Source organism: Schistocerca americana, chromosome 8, assembly GCF_021461395.2.
Source record: "Schistocerca americana isolate TAMUIC-IGC-003095 chromosome 8, iqSchAmer2.1, whole genome shotgun sequence".
NCBI classification, from domain to species: Eukaryota; Metazoa; Arthropoda; class Insecta; order Orthoptera; family Acrididae; genus Schistocerca; species Schistocerca americana.
In genome coordinates, this window is record NC_060126.1 from 133,074,224 (window position 1) to 133,088,509 (window position 14,286).

The 14,286-nt window shown below is 40.4% G+C and overlaps 1 protein-coding gene across 2 annotated transcripts in view; it reads right to left on the bottom strand.

Moving 5' to 3' along the window:
- LOC124545013 (lebercilin) overlaps positions 1–14,286 on the bottom strand; it is a 193,204-nt gene that overhangs the window by 53,258 nt on the left and 125,660 nt on the right. For both annotated transcript variants that reach the window (XM_047123789.1, XM_047123788.1), the window contains exon 7: positions 10,240–10,493. In XM_047123789.1, the coding sequence (XP_046979745.1) occupies positions 10,240–10,493 (254 nt within the window). The remainder of the gene's footprint in view (positions 1–10,239; positions 10,494–14,286) is intronic.

Genomic DNA, 14,286 nt, shown 5'->3' on the forward strand with positions numbered 1-14,286 from the left:
AACAATTTATAATTTTATATTTCACTTAAGATTTACTAAGATAACTGGTTGAATGATTACTGCTGTACATAATTTCTTTAGTCTACAGGAGGAGGAGGAGACTTGTAGAAACAGGGAAGATGTTTGGGTCCTGGAAAAATGTAAGAATGAATGAGGCAATACTGATCCTGCGACTTATAAGATATATTGGAAAAACTTCATACCTATATTTATAGCAGCTGTAGATCTATAGAAAAGTTTTTGACAATGCTGACTGGATACATACTTTGGATAACTGAATGTAAAAAGGATAAAATACAGCAGCAAAAGGTTATTTATAGCTTGTACAGAAACCAGTCTGCAATTGTAAGGCTCTAGGGACATAAAAGGGAGACAGCTGTTGAAAAGGGAATGAGACAGGACTGTAGCCTATTCCCAATTGTTATTCACTCTGCATTTTGAACAAGCAGTAAGGGCAACCAAACAGAAATAACTTCAAGGCAATGAAACAAAACTTTTAGGTTTGCGACCACTGAGGGCAAAGTATTCGTACGATCAGTTACACGGAATGATAGTCTCTTGAAAAGAGGTTAAGATGAACACCAACAACAGGCTTTTTTTTAAAAAAAAAAATAATAAAGGGGGGTGGGGTAATCGAGTGGAGGAAAATTAAATCAGGTGATGCTGAGAGAGCTAGATTTTGAAATGAGACACTAAAACTAATATTAGTTTTGCTATTTGTGACAAAAAATAACTGGCAGTGGCAGAAGAAGATAAGATATAAAATGCAGACTGCCAATAGCAAGAAAAGTGTTCCTAAGAGAGATAAAGACTTGAGACAAATTTCGTATGGAAATTAACAAAATATTTTCTGACCAGCTTAAGCAATTCTGCATAGCTGAAAAACCACTGAAGACAGGAGCCCGATGCCAGGGGGTGCTGTCACAGTTGTGTATGCACAGCTTTTTGGTGCTGTGTCATACTATGTATACAAATATGATGGAAGCTGACGGAGTTTCACACTTAACCCTTTGGGTACTATGAATGAGTACATATATACGCAGCACCATAACCTTCCTCAGATGCTCTGGATGTGTCACAGAGCACAGCTGGTACTTTCGGACAGCGCTAATGAATATTTATATGCCTTGTTCCATTAGCCCTCTCACTACTGTGAACATGTTTTAAGTTAGCTGAGTGATAGGTACCCAAGTGCTCTAGGTGTGTACCACACAAAGCTGTATTTTAGTTCCATTTTTCCAGTACCTTTTCAGAGTTCCAGCTGAATATTTTAAGTATGTATCTACGTTTCCTGCGGTGCTCCCTTGTTGTAGATTTCGATTCCATTTTGCATGTTTTCATCACCTAACTTCGAGTCCTTCTCCTTTATAAGAGAAATGTCACATCATTGTAGCTGCACAGGTAAACGAGATCCTGAAGATGCTTCCTAGAAATTAACATTAGTGCAAATTCTCTCATGTAACTGGAAGTAGTAATTCCCAGCCCCGTACATCAGCTCGGACCGCACACCAGTTTGATGTTTCTACAAGGGGAGCAGTTGGTAGTTGTTTAGACTCTGAAGTGACAGCAAAACTCTTTGAAAAAGAGCACATATTAGTGACACTTTGGAGTGGAAACAAACTGATTTCCAGTTGTTAAAGCACGTGTTTGATGACTCAGCCTCAGCACACAAATTTCAATTGGTTAATGATTCAAGAATTCTGTCATTTTTATGGTATCTCTGTCAGGGGACCTGTTGCAAGTTACAGCAGACAAAACAAATTCATATCATGTACACACCACGGCAAATACTCCACTATCTGTGCATTCTCTACTGTCAATACGGAAAGACTGGATTTGAGAAACATTACTGTTTTGTTGCTATTTGTTTTGAAATGGCTCAAACACTCAAGTTTTCAGTGGAATTATGTTGGTCTGAAAATGTTTTATTTTACTTTTGTGAGTGTTACACTTTCGTGACAACTCTGCGAGAACTGGAAGTGACTCTTTGAAATTAGGAATAATGTTGATGAATCCAGAATGAGATTTTCACTCTGCAGCGGAGTGTGTGCTGATATGAAACTTCCTGGCAGATTAAAACTGTGTGCCCGACCGAGACTCGAAATCGGGACCTTTGCCTTCCGCGGGCAAGTGCTCTACCACCGAGCTACCGAAGCACGACTCACACCCGGTACTCACAGCTTTACTTCTGCCAGTACCTCGTCTCCTACCTTCCAAACTTTACAGAAGCTCTCCTGCGAACCTTGCAGAACTAGCACTCCTGAAAGAAAGGATATTGTGGAGACATGGCTTAGCCACAGCCTGGGGGATGTTTACAGAATGAGATTTTCACTCTGCAGCGGAGTGTGCGCTGATATGAAACTTCCTGGCAGATTAAAACTGTGTGCCCGACCGAGACTCGAACTCGGGACCTTTGCCTTTCGCAGGCAAGTGCTCTACCAACTGAGCTACCGAAGCATGACTCACGCCCAGTACTCACAGCTTTACTTCTGCCAGTACCTCGTCTCCTACCTTCCAAACTTTACAGAAGCTCTCCTGCGAACCTTGCAGAACTAGCACTCCTGAAAGAAAGGATATTGCGGAGACATGGCTTAGCCACAGCCTGGGGGATGTTTACAGAATGAGATTTTCACTCTGCAGTGGAGTGTGCGCTGATATGAAACTTCCTGGCAGATTAAAACTGTGTGCCCGACTGAGACTCGAACTCGGGACCTTTGGCTTCCGCAGGCAAGTGCTCTACCAACTGAGCTACCGAAGCATGACTCACGCCCGGTACTCACAGCTTTACTTCTGCCAGTACCTCGTCTCCTACCATCCAAACTTTACAGAAGCTCTCCTGCGAACCTTGCAGAACTAGCACTCCTGAAAGAAAGGATATTGCAGAGACATGGCTTAGCCACAGCCTGGGGGATGTTTACAGAATGAGATTTTCACTCTGCAGCGGAGTGTGCGCTGATATGAAACTTCCTGGCAGATTAAAACTGTGTGCCCGACTGAGACTAGAACTCGGGACCTTTGCCTTTCGCGGGCAAGTGCTCTACGAACTGAGCTACAGCGCCAGGAAACCAGACACCAATGCAAAACTTGTGGCATACCATTAGGTGTTGTACCTCATTTTGAGACTTCTCACAAGAAGTATTACTAACCTCAGGAACTGAACCGGATAGTTGAAATTAATTGACACTTTTGAATAAATTATTTAAACACACACACACACACACACACACACACACACACACAATATTGAAAGGCTAGCTTGTTACTCACCATACAAAGGAGTCCCTGAATTCCAGATAGGCACACAAATAAGACTGCTCAAATATTAAAGCTTTTGAACAATGTACTATTTCTGCAGTAGAAAGCATACACAAACATTCACAAAAGTACAACTCATACTCACAGAGCCATTGTTACATGGCATTAGAGCCCAACTGCAAGTGCATCTGCTTCTGATGGACCAGCAATCTACTGGGTTGGACGGTGGGATAAGGAGGCAGCATGTAGTGGGGATGGGGAGGGATAGCAGGGTACAGGTGGAGGATGATGCTAGTGTTACCTGGTAGGGTGTGCAGGGACTTTGAGGGGACAGGATAAGGCTGTTAGGTGCAGTGTTGGAAGGCTGTGATAGGGAGCAGGGGGGATGGGCGAAAGGAGAGGAGAGAAGCACAGATGCAGAAAGGACTTCTAGGTGCATTGTTGGGGTAGAAGACGTATGTAGTACTGGACTGGGAGCAGGGAAGGGGATAAAGAAGTGTGAGACAGCAACTAGTGAAGGTTTAGACCAAAGGGGTTATGGGAAAGAAGGATATGTTGTAGTGAGAATTCTCATCTGCGCAGTTCAGAAAAGCTAGTGTTGGTAGAAAGAATCCAGATGGCACAGGCTGTAAAGCAATCATAAAAGTAAAGAACATCATGCTGGTTGGCATGTTCAGCGACTGGGTGGTCCTGCTGTCCTTGGCCATAGTTTCCGTGTTACTCAGAGGAGCTGTTGTTGATAGGAAGGATCCAGATGGCACAAGATGTGAGGCAATCATTAAAGTAAAGAGCATCATGTTGGGCTGCCTGTTCAGCAACTGGGTGGACCTGCTGTCTCCGGGCCAGTTTGGCAGTGACCATTCATGAGAACAGACAGTTTGTTTGTTGTCATGCCCATGAAGCAAGTGGCACAGTGGTTGCAGCTTACTTGATAGTTGGTTTCGCAAGTGGCCCTGCCTTTGATGGGGTAGCATATCCCTGTGACAGGACTGGAGCAGGTTGTAGAGAGAGGATGTGAGGGACAGGTCTTGCAAGCAGGTCTATTGCAGAGGTAAGAACCGTTAGGCAAGGGGTTCGCGAGAGGGGTGGAGAAGAGATGGCCAAGGATATTGCTTAGGTTCAGAGTTGGGGGGGGGGGGGGGGTTGGGGGAATGACACTGTGGGAGGGTTGACAAGGATAGTTGGTAGTTTAATCCTCATTTCAGGATATGACGACAAGTTGTCGAAATCCTGGAGGAGAGTGTGATTCAGTTGCTCCAGACCTAGGTGGTTCTGAATCATGAGAGGAGTGCTCATTTGTGGCCAATCAGTGGACTGTGGGAGGTGGTAGTGTTCTGGACTGAAAAGGCATGGGAGATCTGTTTCTGGACAAGATTGGGATGGTAATTTTGGTCTGTGAAGACTTTCGTGAGATCAGTGGCATACTTGGAGAGGAATTGCTTGTCACTGCAGGTGTGACATCTATGGGTGGGCTGTATGGAAGGGACTTCTTGGTGTGGAATGGGTGGCAACTGTCAAAGTGGAGGTATTGTTGGCAGTTGGTAGGCTTGATGTGGTGGGAGGTGCTGATGTAACCATCTTTGAGGTGGAGGTCAACATCGAGGAAGGCGACTTGTTGGAGTGAGAAGGAACAGGTGAAGTGAAGGGTGGAAAAGGTGTTACATTCTGGAGGAATATGGACAGGACAACCTCACCCTCGATCCAGATCATGAATCTGGTCAGATCACAAATCATGATTTGGACTGAAGGTGGGGACACCCTACCCACATTCCTCCAAACCCTCAACACCTCCTTCTCCCTATTTTGCTTGAACTGTTAATGCTCAACCCAACAAGCCATCTTCATCTCCTTCAGTGTTGATCCCCACCTCACTGATGGTTACATTAGTATCTCTGTCCACATAAAACCTATCAACTACCAACAATAGCTCCATTCCGATAACTACCATCCATTTCATACCAAGAAGTCACTAGCCCTCGTGGTTGTAGCATCTGTAGTGACAAGCAGTCCCTCTCCAAATTTGCCAAGGGTCTCACGGAGGCCTTCACAGACTGATATTACACTCCAAACATTGTCCAGAAACAGATCTCTCATGTCCGGTCTTTCCAGTTACCTATCTCCACCCACATACCCACTGTCCAGCCACAAAGAAACACTTCTCTCGTGACACAGTACCACCACGGGCTGGAGAAACTGAATCACATTTTCCAACAGTGTTTTGACTACCTGTCACTGTGTCCTGAAATGGCAAATATCATCCCCACTATCCTCAAATTGTGATATCCCACCACTCCCTTAATCCTACACTGGTGTGGTTCAGCTAACACCATTCTGGCAGTGTCATAGGTGTCAGAGCCATAGTGATAGAGACAGTATGGCTCTGCCAGAACTGTGGCCTAGTTTACATAATATTTTAAATATGCGTAATGATATTGTGCTGATTTTATGACAATCCCACCATGGCTTTATTATATTAGGACACGTTATAAAACAGATCTGAAGACGGTCATTGCTGACTGCAACCGGAAGTCTAAGGACCAGAAGTTTTGTGATCATTGGTAGAAATAAAAGAAATGCATTCTACACTTCCTGGATCACTGTTTTAATCTGTGACCATGTCGTGACTTGTGTACAGGCTGTCCCCTGTGGAAGGGCATCAGTGCAGATAGTTGGCTTAGATGTTAATGACACAGTGCTCGGCACAGCCTGTGACAAGCACATCAGTAGCAGTGAATGTTTAAGGAACAGTTTGGCAGAGGTTGTCTTTCAAGTGCTTCTTTTGAAGAATGTCACATAAAAAGAGACTTCATTAAATTGAGGCAATACCAAAACAAATTTCAACTGGGTCCAAATGTCATACTGATGACAGTCATGGCAGATGATCATTAATACAGTAAATTGTAAATGAAGTGATATGAGGTTTTATGATGTCTGCTAATGTCAAACTCAGCCACGAGAACGTATCATGGCTAATTCCAGAAGAGGTGATTGGTCACCTGTCCTCTTTGCTTTTGAACATTCTTTCCATCACCTCATATGAAACCATGCTTTACTTATATCTTCTTTAACTGTCACTTTGGCTGGGAGACCACATTTGTTCTCTACATTCCTCCACCAATCATTTCTATTTGTGGCTGTCATGATAGATTTTCCTTTTCTTAGGCCTACTGCCTTGTATCCCTGTTAATATCATCCTTCCATCTTGCCCATGGCCTTCTTCGACCCCTTCTGTCCCCCTGAAAATGCTACTCATGGTAGTCTTTCATCTTCCACCCTAGTTAGGTGTCTTGCTCAGATCAGTCTTCTTTTCATCAGCTTTTGGCCAACATCAGCTTGTGGCAGTTCCTGATTTTTTTTAATGCCCTCCATTCTTTAGACTTTGAGTTCCCCCCGGTGCTAGACATTTACCTTAATATTTTTAACTCTAAAACTAACAGTTGTTGTCTATCTGTTTTCCTTAGCCTCTGTAGCTGACTGGCGAGTGAGGTATGCCATGCAGAGGACCAGGGTTCCATTCCCACTATTGCTAGGTGTTTTTCTTTTGTGGTAGGACTGGCACGGGGTGCACTCAGCCTCATGATGCCAATTGAGGAGCTACCAGACCAAGTAGTAATGATTCCAGGGAGAATTACACTGGTATAATCTAGTTTAAAACTTCTTAAAATTGCTCTAGTGCATAGCATGTTCTATAAGCCAAAATATGTTCTCTTTGCCACTGCAGTACATTCCTGAATCTCAATTTCCATTCTATTTTGCTCAATAAAATGCTTCCCAAATATTTAAATATGTCTATTCTTTTAAAAGTGAATTTGTTACCTATTAATGAAGTTTGATGACTGGGCGCCTTGCTCATGACCATGTACTCTCGTTTTCTCTTTGTTAATTTGAAATCTGCTTCCCTTGCAATGATTCTGTCAGAACTTGTCATGAGCTGCATGTACTCTTTGATACAACTTATCATAACATTGGCTGCATAGGCAAGCCGATTTATTGTGATATTACCCAGTTTTATTCCAGCTTAGGGTATTTTTTGGTGTTCTCTGCCTACCTTTTCTAAAATTAAATTAAAAAGTATTGGAGACAATGCATCTCCTCGTCTAAGAAGAGTTCTGACTTAAAATTGCTCTGACATTTGATCATTACTCAGCAACAGGTTCCCTCTAAACACCTGTGTACTACCTTTATAAACTTCTGTGGAAAATGAAACTCTCTCAGGACATTGATGATTGTGCACCTATCTGATATGTCATAAACTTTTTTTAAATCTACAAAAACCATGTGGCTATCAAAATTATGTTCTCAACCATTCTTACTTGTACATAAATGTAAGTTAGTTCTGAAGGTTTTATTTAATACAGCAGTTTTATGATTTTGTTCTTTCTCAACATTGACACACACCTTTCTGGCATATACTTCAATTGTTTACGAAGCTGTCAGATTGTATATGGTAGTCTTTGATTTTATTTCTGTTTTCATTGGTCCATGTTGACTGTAGTTTTTCTGTCTTGTTTTCTCAAACTATAAAGCTACTGGAAAAATCACGACAGAAAATATGGAAGAACTGGAGGAGATTAGAGTGTAAGGGCTGTTTACCCTTACACTTACTACTTTTACATATTAATTATTTTTGTATTTTATTATTGTTGGCAGAAAAGAGGGTATATCGCTGACCATGAACAATGAGCCACAGAAAACCAGTGTTAGAGCTGCCCGCATATGTATACTGTGTTGTGAGGTGTGGTGCTGTGGGGTAAAGTTGTGCTAACATGCAGACCTGATAATTTGATTAAAATTTGGAAAGAGCATTATGGATCGACTTCCAGATTGTTCAATTCAGTTGCACATCCACATTGGAAAGAGATACGTAGTATAAAATTTAAGTGCAGAGTGAATTAATAGTACTCCACGGCACATAGTCTACGGGGCTTTATTGTGGATCTATATGAGGCAATGGACAATAAATAAGTCAATAAAATAATGTTTGTGACCCTTAATGTTACAGAGTTTTTAAATCATAACCTACAATACACACGGCAATTTGGAACAGTCATTGATTTGACAAAGAGCATTAGCTGTAAGAATACTGCAGAGAAATTGTAAGAGGCACATTTGCCCTGTATATCTCAGTTATAGGTACTGTTAGAACAGTGTTAGAAAGCATTATGCTTACAGTAATGGTTACACGAGAACAATTTCAACAAGTGGTCTTTTGTTCAGTCTGCTGAGAGCTATCTGCAGAGTTGGATGGAGTGGCAAAGTTATACAGTTGCCTTTAATAAATTCAAACATTTGAGCTAATTATACAGTAGTTAGTAAAAATTTAACTGGCAGAAGGGTTATTTTAACATTATTTCTCATAGACAAAAAAGACACCAGTGCATCTTTCAGCCCAGCATGAATTTAATGAAAAAGAATTGTAATATTGCACGACCATGTCTGCTGTAAAAGAGTTGTTCCAGGCCAGCACAGACCCAAGATGACACATTAAGTCTCCATTTATGTCTTAATATTCTAAGAAAATTACAATTTCATTGCTGTGTGAGTAGCACTTAACAAAGACAAGGCAAATGGCTCTGAGCACTATGGGACATAACATCTGAGGTCATCAGTCCCCTAGAATGTAGAACTACTTAAACCTAATTAACCTAAGGACACCACACACATCCATGCCTGAGGCAGGATTTGAACCTGTGACTGTAGCGGTCGCGCGGTTCCAGACTGTAGTGCCTAGAACCGCTCGGCCACACCAGTCGGCATTAACCCTTTCGCTGCTACAGACATGCACTTTACATTCTGTGTTGAGTTGGCTTTCGTTACGGCTGTATTGCTCCCAAAATGCTAGTGTAGGGGCTGAGATATGGCATTCAGGCTGATATGAAATACTTGTCATCCAATTTTTCAAAAACTATTACATGAAAAAATTTGATTCTTTCCCATTTTACAGACTGATATCTTCACCCGATAAAGAATTTCAATTTATTTTCGTTATCCACTATACTTATTGTGCTGCTTCAAATTACGTAAAACATTGCACAAAATTTTAAACAGTTCACAGAAAAAACTTTGCATGTGGCTGATTTTTGCTCGTATATCGCAGTGAATGAATTGTAGATATCGAAATTTTAGTTAAAATTGAGAGCAGAATGATATCTCATTTGTTCGAGTTACTGGGTTTTATATATGACAGAGGGTTGGGTGCGACACACCCATTTCTGTCCGTGCGGACTTGCAGCTGCTGTGACATACGTATCACAGATTTTTAAGAAAACTATAAGGAGAAAAGCTGATTTTTGCACATCTAACAGTCTGATATCTTTGCTTGATGAAGGACTGAATTTCTTTTTGTTACATGATATACTTACTGTGCTCCATCAAATTAAGTAATACATTGAGTGAAATTGTAAAGATATTGCAGAGGTAAAAAACATAGCATAAACTTTGCATATAATTGATTTCATCTCATACATTGCACAAAACAAATGGTAGACACTATATTGAAATTTCATTTTTAATTGAGAGCAGAGGATACCTCATTTCATTCTTGAGCTATTAGGTTTTATATGTGAAGCACTGTCACACACAACATGTCCATTGAAGTCCTTGTGAATCATGAATCATGTGGTCATAACAATTGTCATATCCCATAAATGATTCAAGATACTGAAATGAGTGTATTTTTAATAAATGATACCATGCATTGAGGTACATATGCTGTCTGATAAATACTCAGAAGTTTTTTATTCACCTAGACACAGAAGTAATTCATCAACAGCAGAGGTGTCAGCGGCTCAGGACATATTCAGACATTTATAGCACTGCAGGAAAACCGAAGTGGCGCACATCCAGAAGACATGGGGAATAGCACAGCAGAACATCTATATATGCCCACAGTAGTGAAAGGATTAATGCTTCACTATTCCTCTTCATACAAATAGAGTTATACAAGACAAGATAAATTCAGAGACAACTGTATTAGTATCATACCTGCTTTGAGCAGCACTGCAATGAGAGAAGCTGGAAACCGATGCAATCCCAGTTTCATTCCTTCGTCTGTTGTTGCTGGTTGGATATATTTTAGATCTTATGAATTTTTCCTTCTCATCCAGAGCAGTCTGAAGTTGTGCAGCATTCTCCAAAACTCTAGCCAGTTCACGTTGCGTGTTGCGGTGGTTTGTTGTTTCTGTTTTCAACCGATGTTCATAATTTTTGCTTTCAAGCGCAACTTTTCGATTGAGCAACTATGAACATTGTTACAGAAAAAAATGTAAGGCGAAACATTCATAAATTCAGCACTTATTTATCTGTATCAAGAAAATTGCATTAACAGGAAACACGAAAGGATCTTGATTAAGAGTTAATTAAAAATTTCATCGACAATGCAAAATCAATGGACAGTGAAATATGTTCAGTTACCTTAAAACCAAAGATTTCAAGTGACAGGCTACATCTAAGTTCCCTTTGAAAATTCAAACAGAAACATTTTTACTTTGTACACTATGTGATCAAAAGTATTCGGACACCCCCAAAAATATATGTTTTTCATATTAGGTACATTGTGCTGCCACCACCGCCAGTTACTCCATATCAGAGAGTTCAGTAGTCATTAGACATCGTGAGCAAGCAGAATGGGGCTCCCTGCGGAACTCACCAACTTCGAATGGGGTCAGGTGATTGGGTGTCACTTGTGTCATACGTCTGTATGCGAGATTTCCACACTCCTAAACATCCCTAGGTCCACTGTTTCCGATGTGATAGTGAAGTGGAAATGTGAAGGGACACGTACAGCACAAAAGCGTACAGGCCGACCTCGTCTGTTGACTGACAGAGACCGCCGACAGTTGAAGAGGGTCGTAATGTGTAATAGGCAGACATCTATCCACACCATCACGCAGGAATTCCAAACTGTGTTAGGAGCGTAAACATTGGATGATCGAACAGTGGAAAAATGTTGTGTGGAGTGATGAATTATGGTACAAGCACAAGACATAAAAAAATTACAGAACATTATTTTCCAATGTACTTTCAACAATGAAGCTGTGTAGAAGCGTATTACATGTGACTAGTTACGTGTATAAGCAAGGCAGTACACTAAGCATAGATAAAAAGATTTCTTTCTCAGAAACAGCCGTGAGGCTGTATAAGATTAGCCAGACTCCACACTACATCTTGCCACTTCAAAACAGTAGCCTCACAACACCATGACAGCCCCTTGGAAGTGACAGGAAAGAAAGGAAGAAGAAAGCAACATTAACGATTAACACACAACAATCATGAAGTCATTAGAAAAGGAAGGGAAATAAGAGTTTACCATTCAGTTTATGTCAATGCAAATTACACACACGGCACAAACCTGGATTATATGTCTATCTATCAACCACACACTTTGAATCGAACCATCCTGACATTTGTCTTAAGGAAATTGGAGAAATCACAAAAAGAAACTGACATCTGAATGATCAGGCAGGGATTTCAATCGCCAACCTCTCAGACACAAAGGCCAGTGCCCAATTACTGGGCCACCTGTCTCGCAGCATTATAGATGGAACACAAGCCTGAATTGGCAAAGGATGGAGAAAGAAATTAGTTGTGTTCTTGTAACATCCCACATTTACCACACACAAATAAGGGAAATCACAGAAAACTTGAATTTGGATTATCACAAAATAATCTGAGTGTCAGTCCTCCTGAATGCAAGTCTTATATCTTAAAAAGTACATCATCTCACTTAGTGGGACACAGCAATATTTCATTTTTAGCTGTATGACCAATTCCAGTTTTCCCCAAAACTTCTATGTCTAAAATCTGTGTTGCGTAGTATGAGGCATCATTGTAGTGGTGCCATCTCATGAGTCTTTCTATCACCACAGTTCACCAAGAATTCCATCAATTCTGTACATTTTTCAATGTAAAAGGAATGCAGTGGCCAAGTTTTTGAATGAAGCAGACAGATACATAGGTCTTTCTTTCACCACAGTTTGACAAGAATTCCATCATTTCCATATGTTTTACACTGAAAAAAGGCTGTACAGTGGACAAGTTTATGAATGATGTCGACATATGCATACGTGAACAACAATAAAATAGAAGCTGCCTAAATTCTGATGTAGTACATAGTAATTCAATAATGTGTAATTGTGTACATTAGCTATATGGACCATCTTAACATACACAGAATATTGATGTATAAGCATTGCGGGTCTATTTGGTGCAATAGTGCTAAAAGTCAAACATGAAATTGAAAACACTGCTCAGATGGTAGCCATCAATCAGTGGACAATCAATTCTGTCAAAATGCATTCACTTTTGTGATGGTGAAATGGACAAATTTCTCAATGCAAGGATCAATCAAACTGTGAACTACAAGGTGATTAATTTGACAGCGGATCAAGTGACGGAGATTCCTCTGAAAATCACGAGTCGATGAATGAAACAATGTAAGCACACTGTCGTGAGAACCAATGGTGCAATTTTTCCAACTGTTCTTAAGTGACAAACATCAATAGAGCATTCCCAACAAAATAAACAAAAACATTGCACCACAAAATTTTTAATAACAGTTTTTAAAAAATCCTGTGGGGAACGACTGGAAAAACATGAGTGCACAGGAATTCAATGCACAGGTAGTCACTGCTGGTCTGAATCAGTTCCATCCCCCACCATATAAAGCCAGTGTATGGCTACTGTGCATGTGATGTCATAGCTCATGGCTACATTCCACTGACTATGTCCTGCTGGAATGGTTTCTTCACACAGGTAGACTGCAAACCCATCTACGTGACCTGACTGAGGCAAACCACTAATAAGTATCTGCACTAAACACATCTTGTAACTTTCTAGAATTCCTTGCCAATTACAAGCACCTTAGTCTTCATGCAGTTTTGTTCTACCTGTACACTCTGGAAATTGATATATGTAAAATTTGTAACCCTCATTACACATAAGTTACCAGATGAAGAATCTAATGCACAGATATGAAATGTGGGTAGGAGTTCTAAAAAGCACGTTTGAGGTGTTAAGTAGGTGATAGAATTGAAGGAAGGTAGAATTATTTCTCAGGTACAGTCGACATGACTCACATGAGACAGGTGACTTCGTGGATACTGCTGTGAGGTCCAGAAGAAACTGTTTATCACGTGGATACTGCTGTGAGGTCCAGAAGAAACTGTTTATCACACAAGAGTTTTAAAGCAGACAATGCTATGATATCTGAAGGTACTAAGCTAACTAGAGCTTATGTAATTGTCTTCATTATAAAATTTATGATGTGAAACTTTTAATACAATCTACAGTCATCGGAATTTCTATATTACTAACCCATACCATGCACATGGTGTGATAAATATTCCTCTGAATGAAATACATTGTCATGTGTTGCAAATGGTCAGGTGGTTCTCATTTGAGTCATTCGGGGATCAAATGGAAACTGACTGAACTGCAACACTAATGAGCAAGGTAATTTTCATTAAGGTTATAATGAAGGGCATCAGGTATCAGATATTACTGCTGAATCATCAAAGATACCGTAATTCAGTTATCTACATTTGAAACTGCTGACAATAAAATGGGAAGGGATTGCCTAAAGCATAGGAATTTAAGTATAATTTCTTTGAATTATACATGATTTAAACCGGCATAACCCTATCGGTGCAACTGCCTATATAAACTTGATTGACTTACTCTTGTAAAAAATTTTACAAGTCAAACTAGCCTATTATCACTAAACAGTGTCACATCTTTAATTCCTTTTTTTGGCCTGTTCTCAGATGAGACAATGTTGACACCCTGTAAATATCATGTTTTGAGGAATGCAGTATGTACTGAAGCTTTGGCACCAGCCAACTTACTGGTAGGCCAAAACACAAACATCAATTACTTCCTGTACTTAATGCGAAGTTTCCCCATCAGCAAACATGACACACTCATGTCAAACTAACTGGCTACAGGAACATTCAAAACAACACACGAACTAACTTTGTTGGTGTGGCCATTTTCTGCAGCAAGTATATAAATATCAATTTCCTAAATTGACTT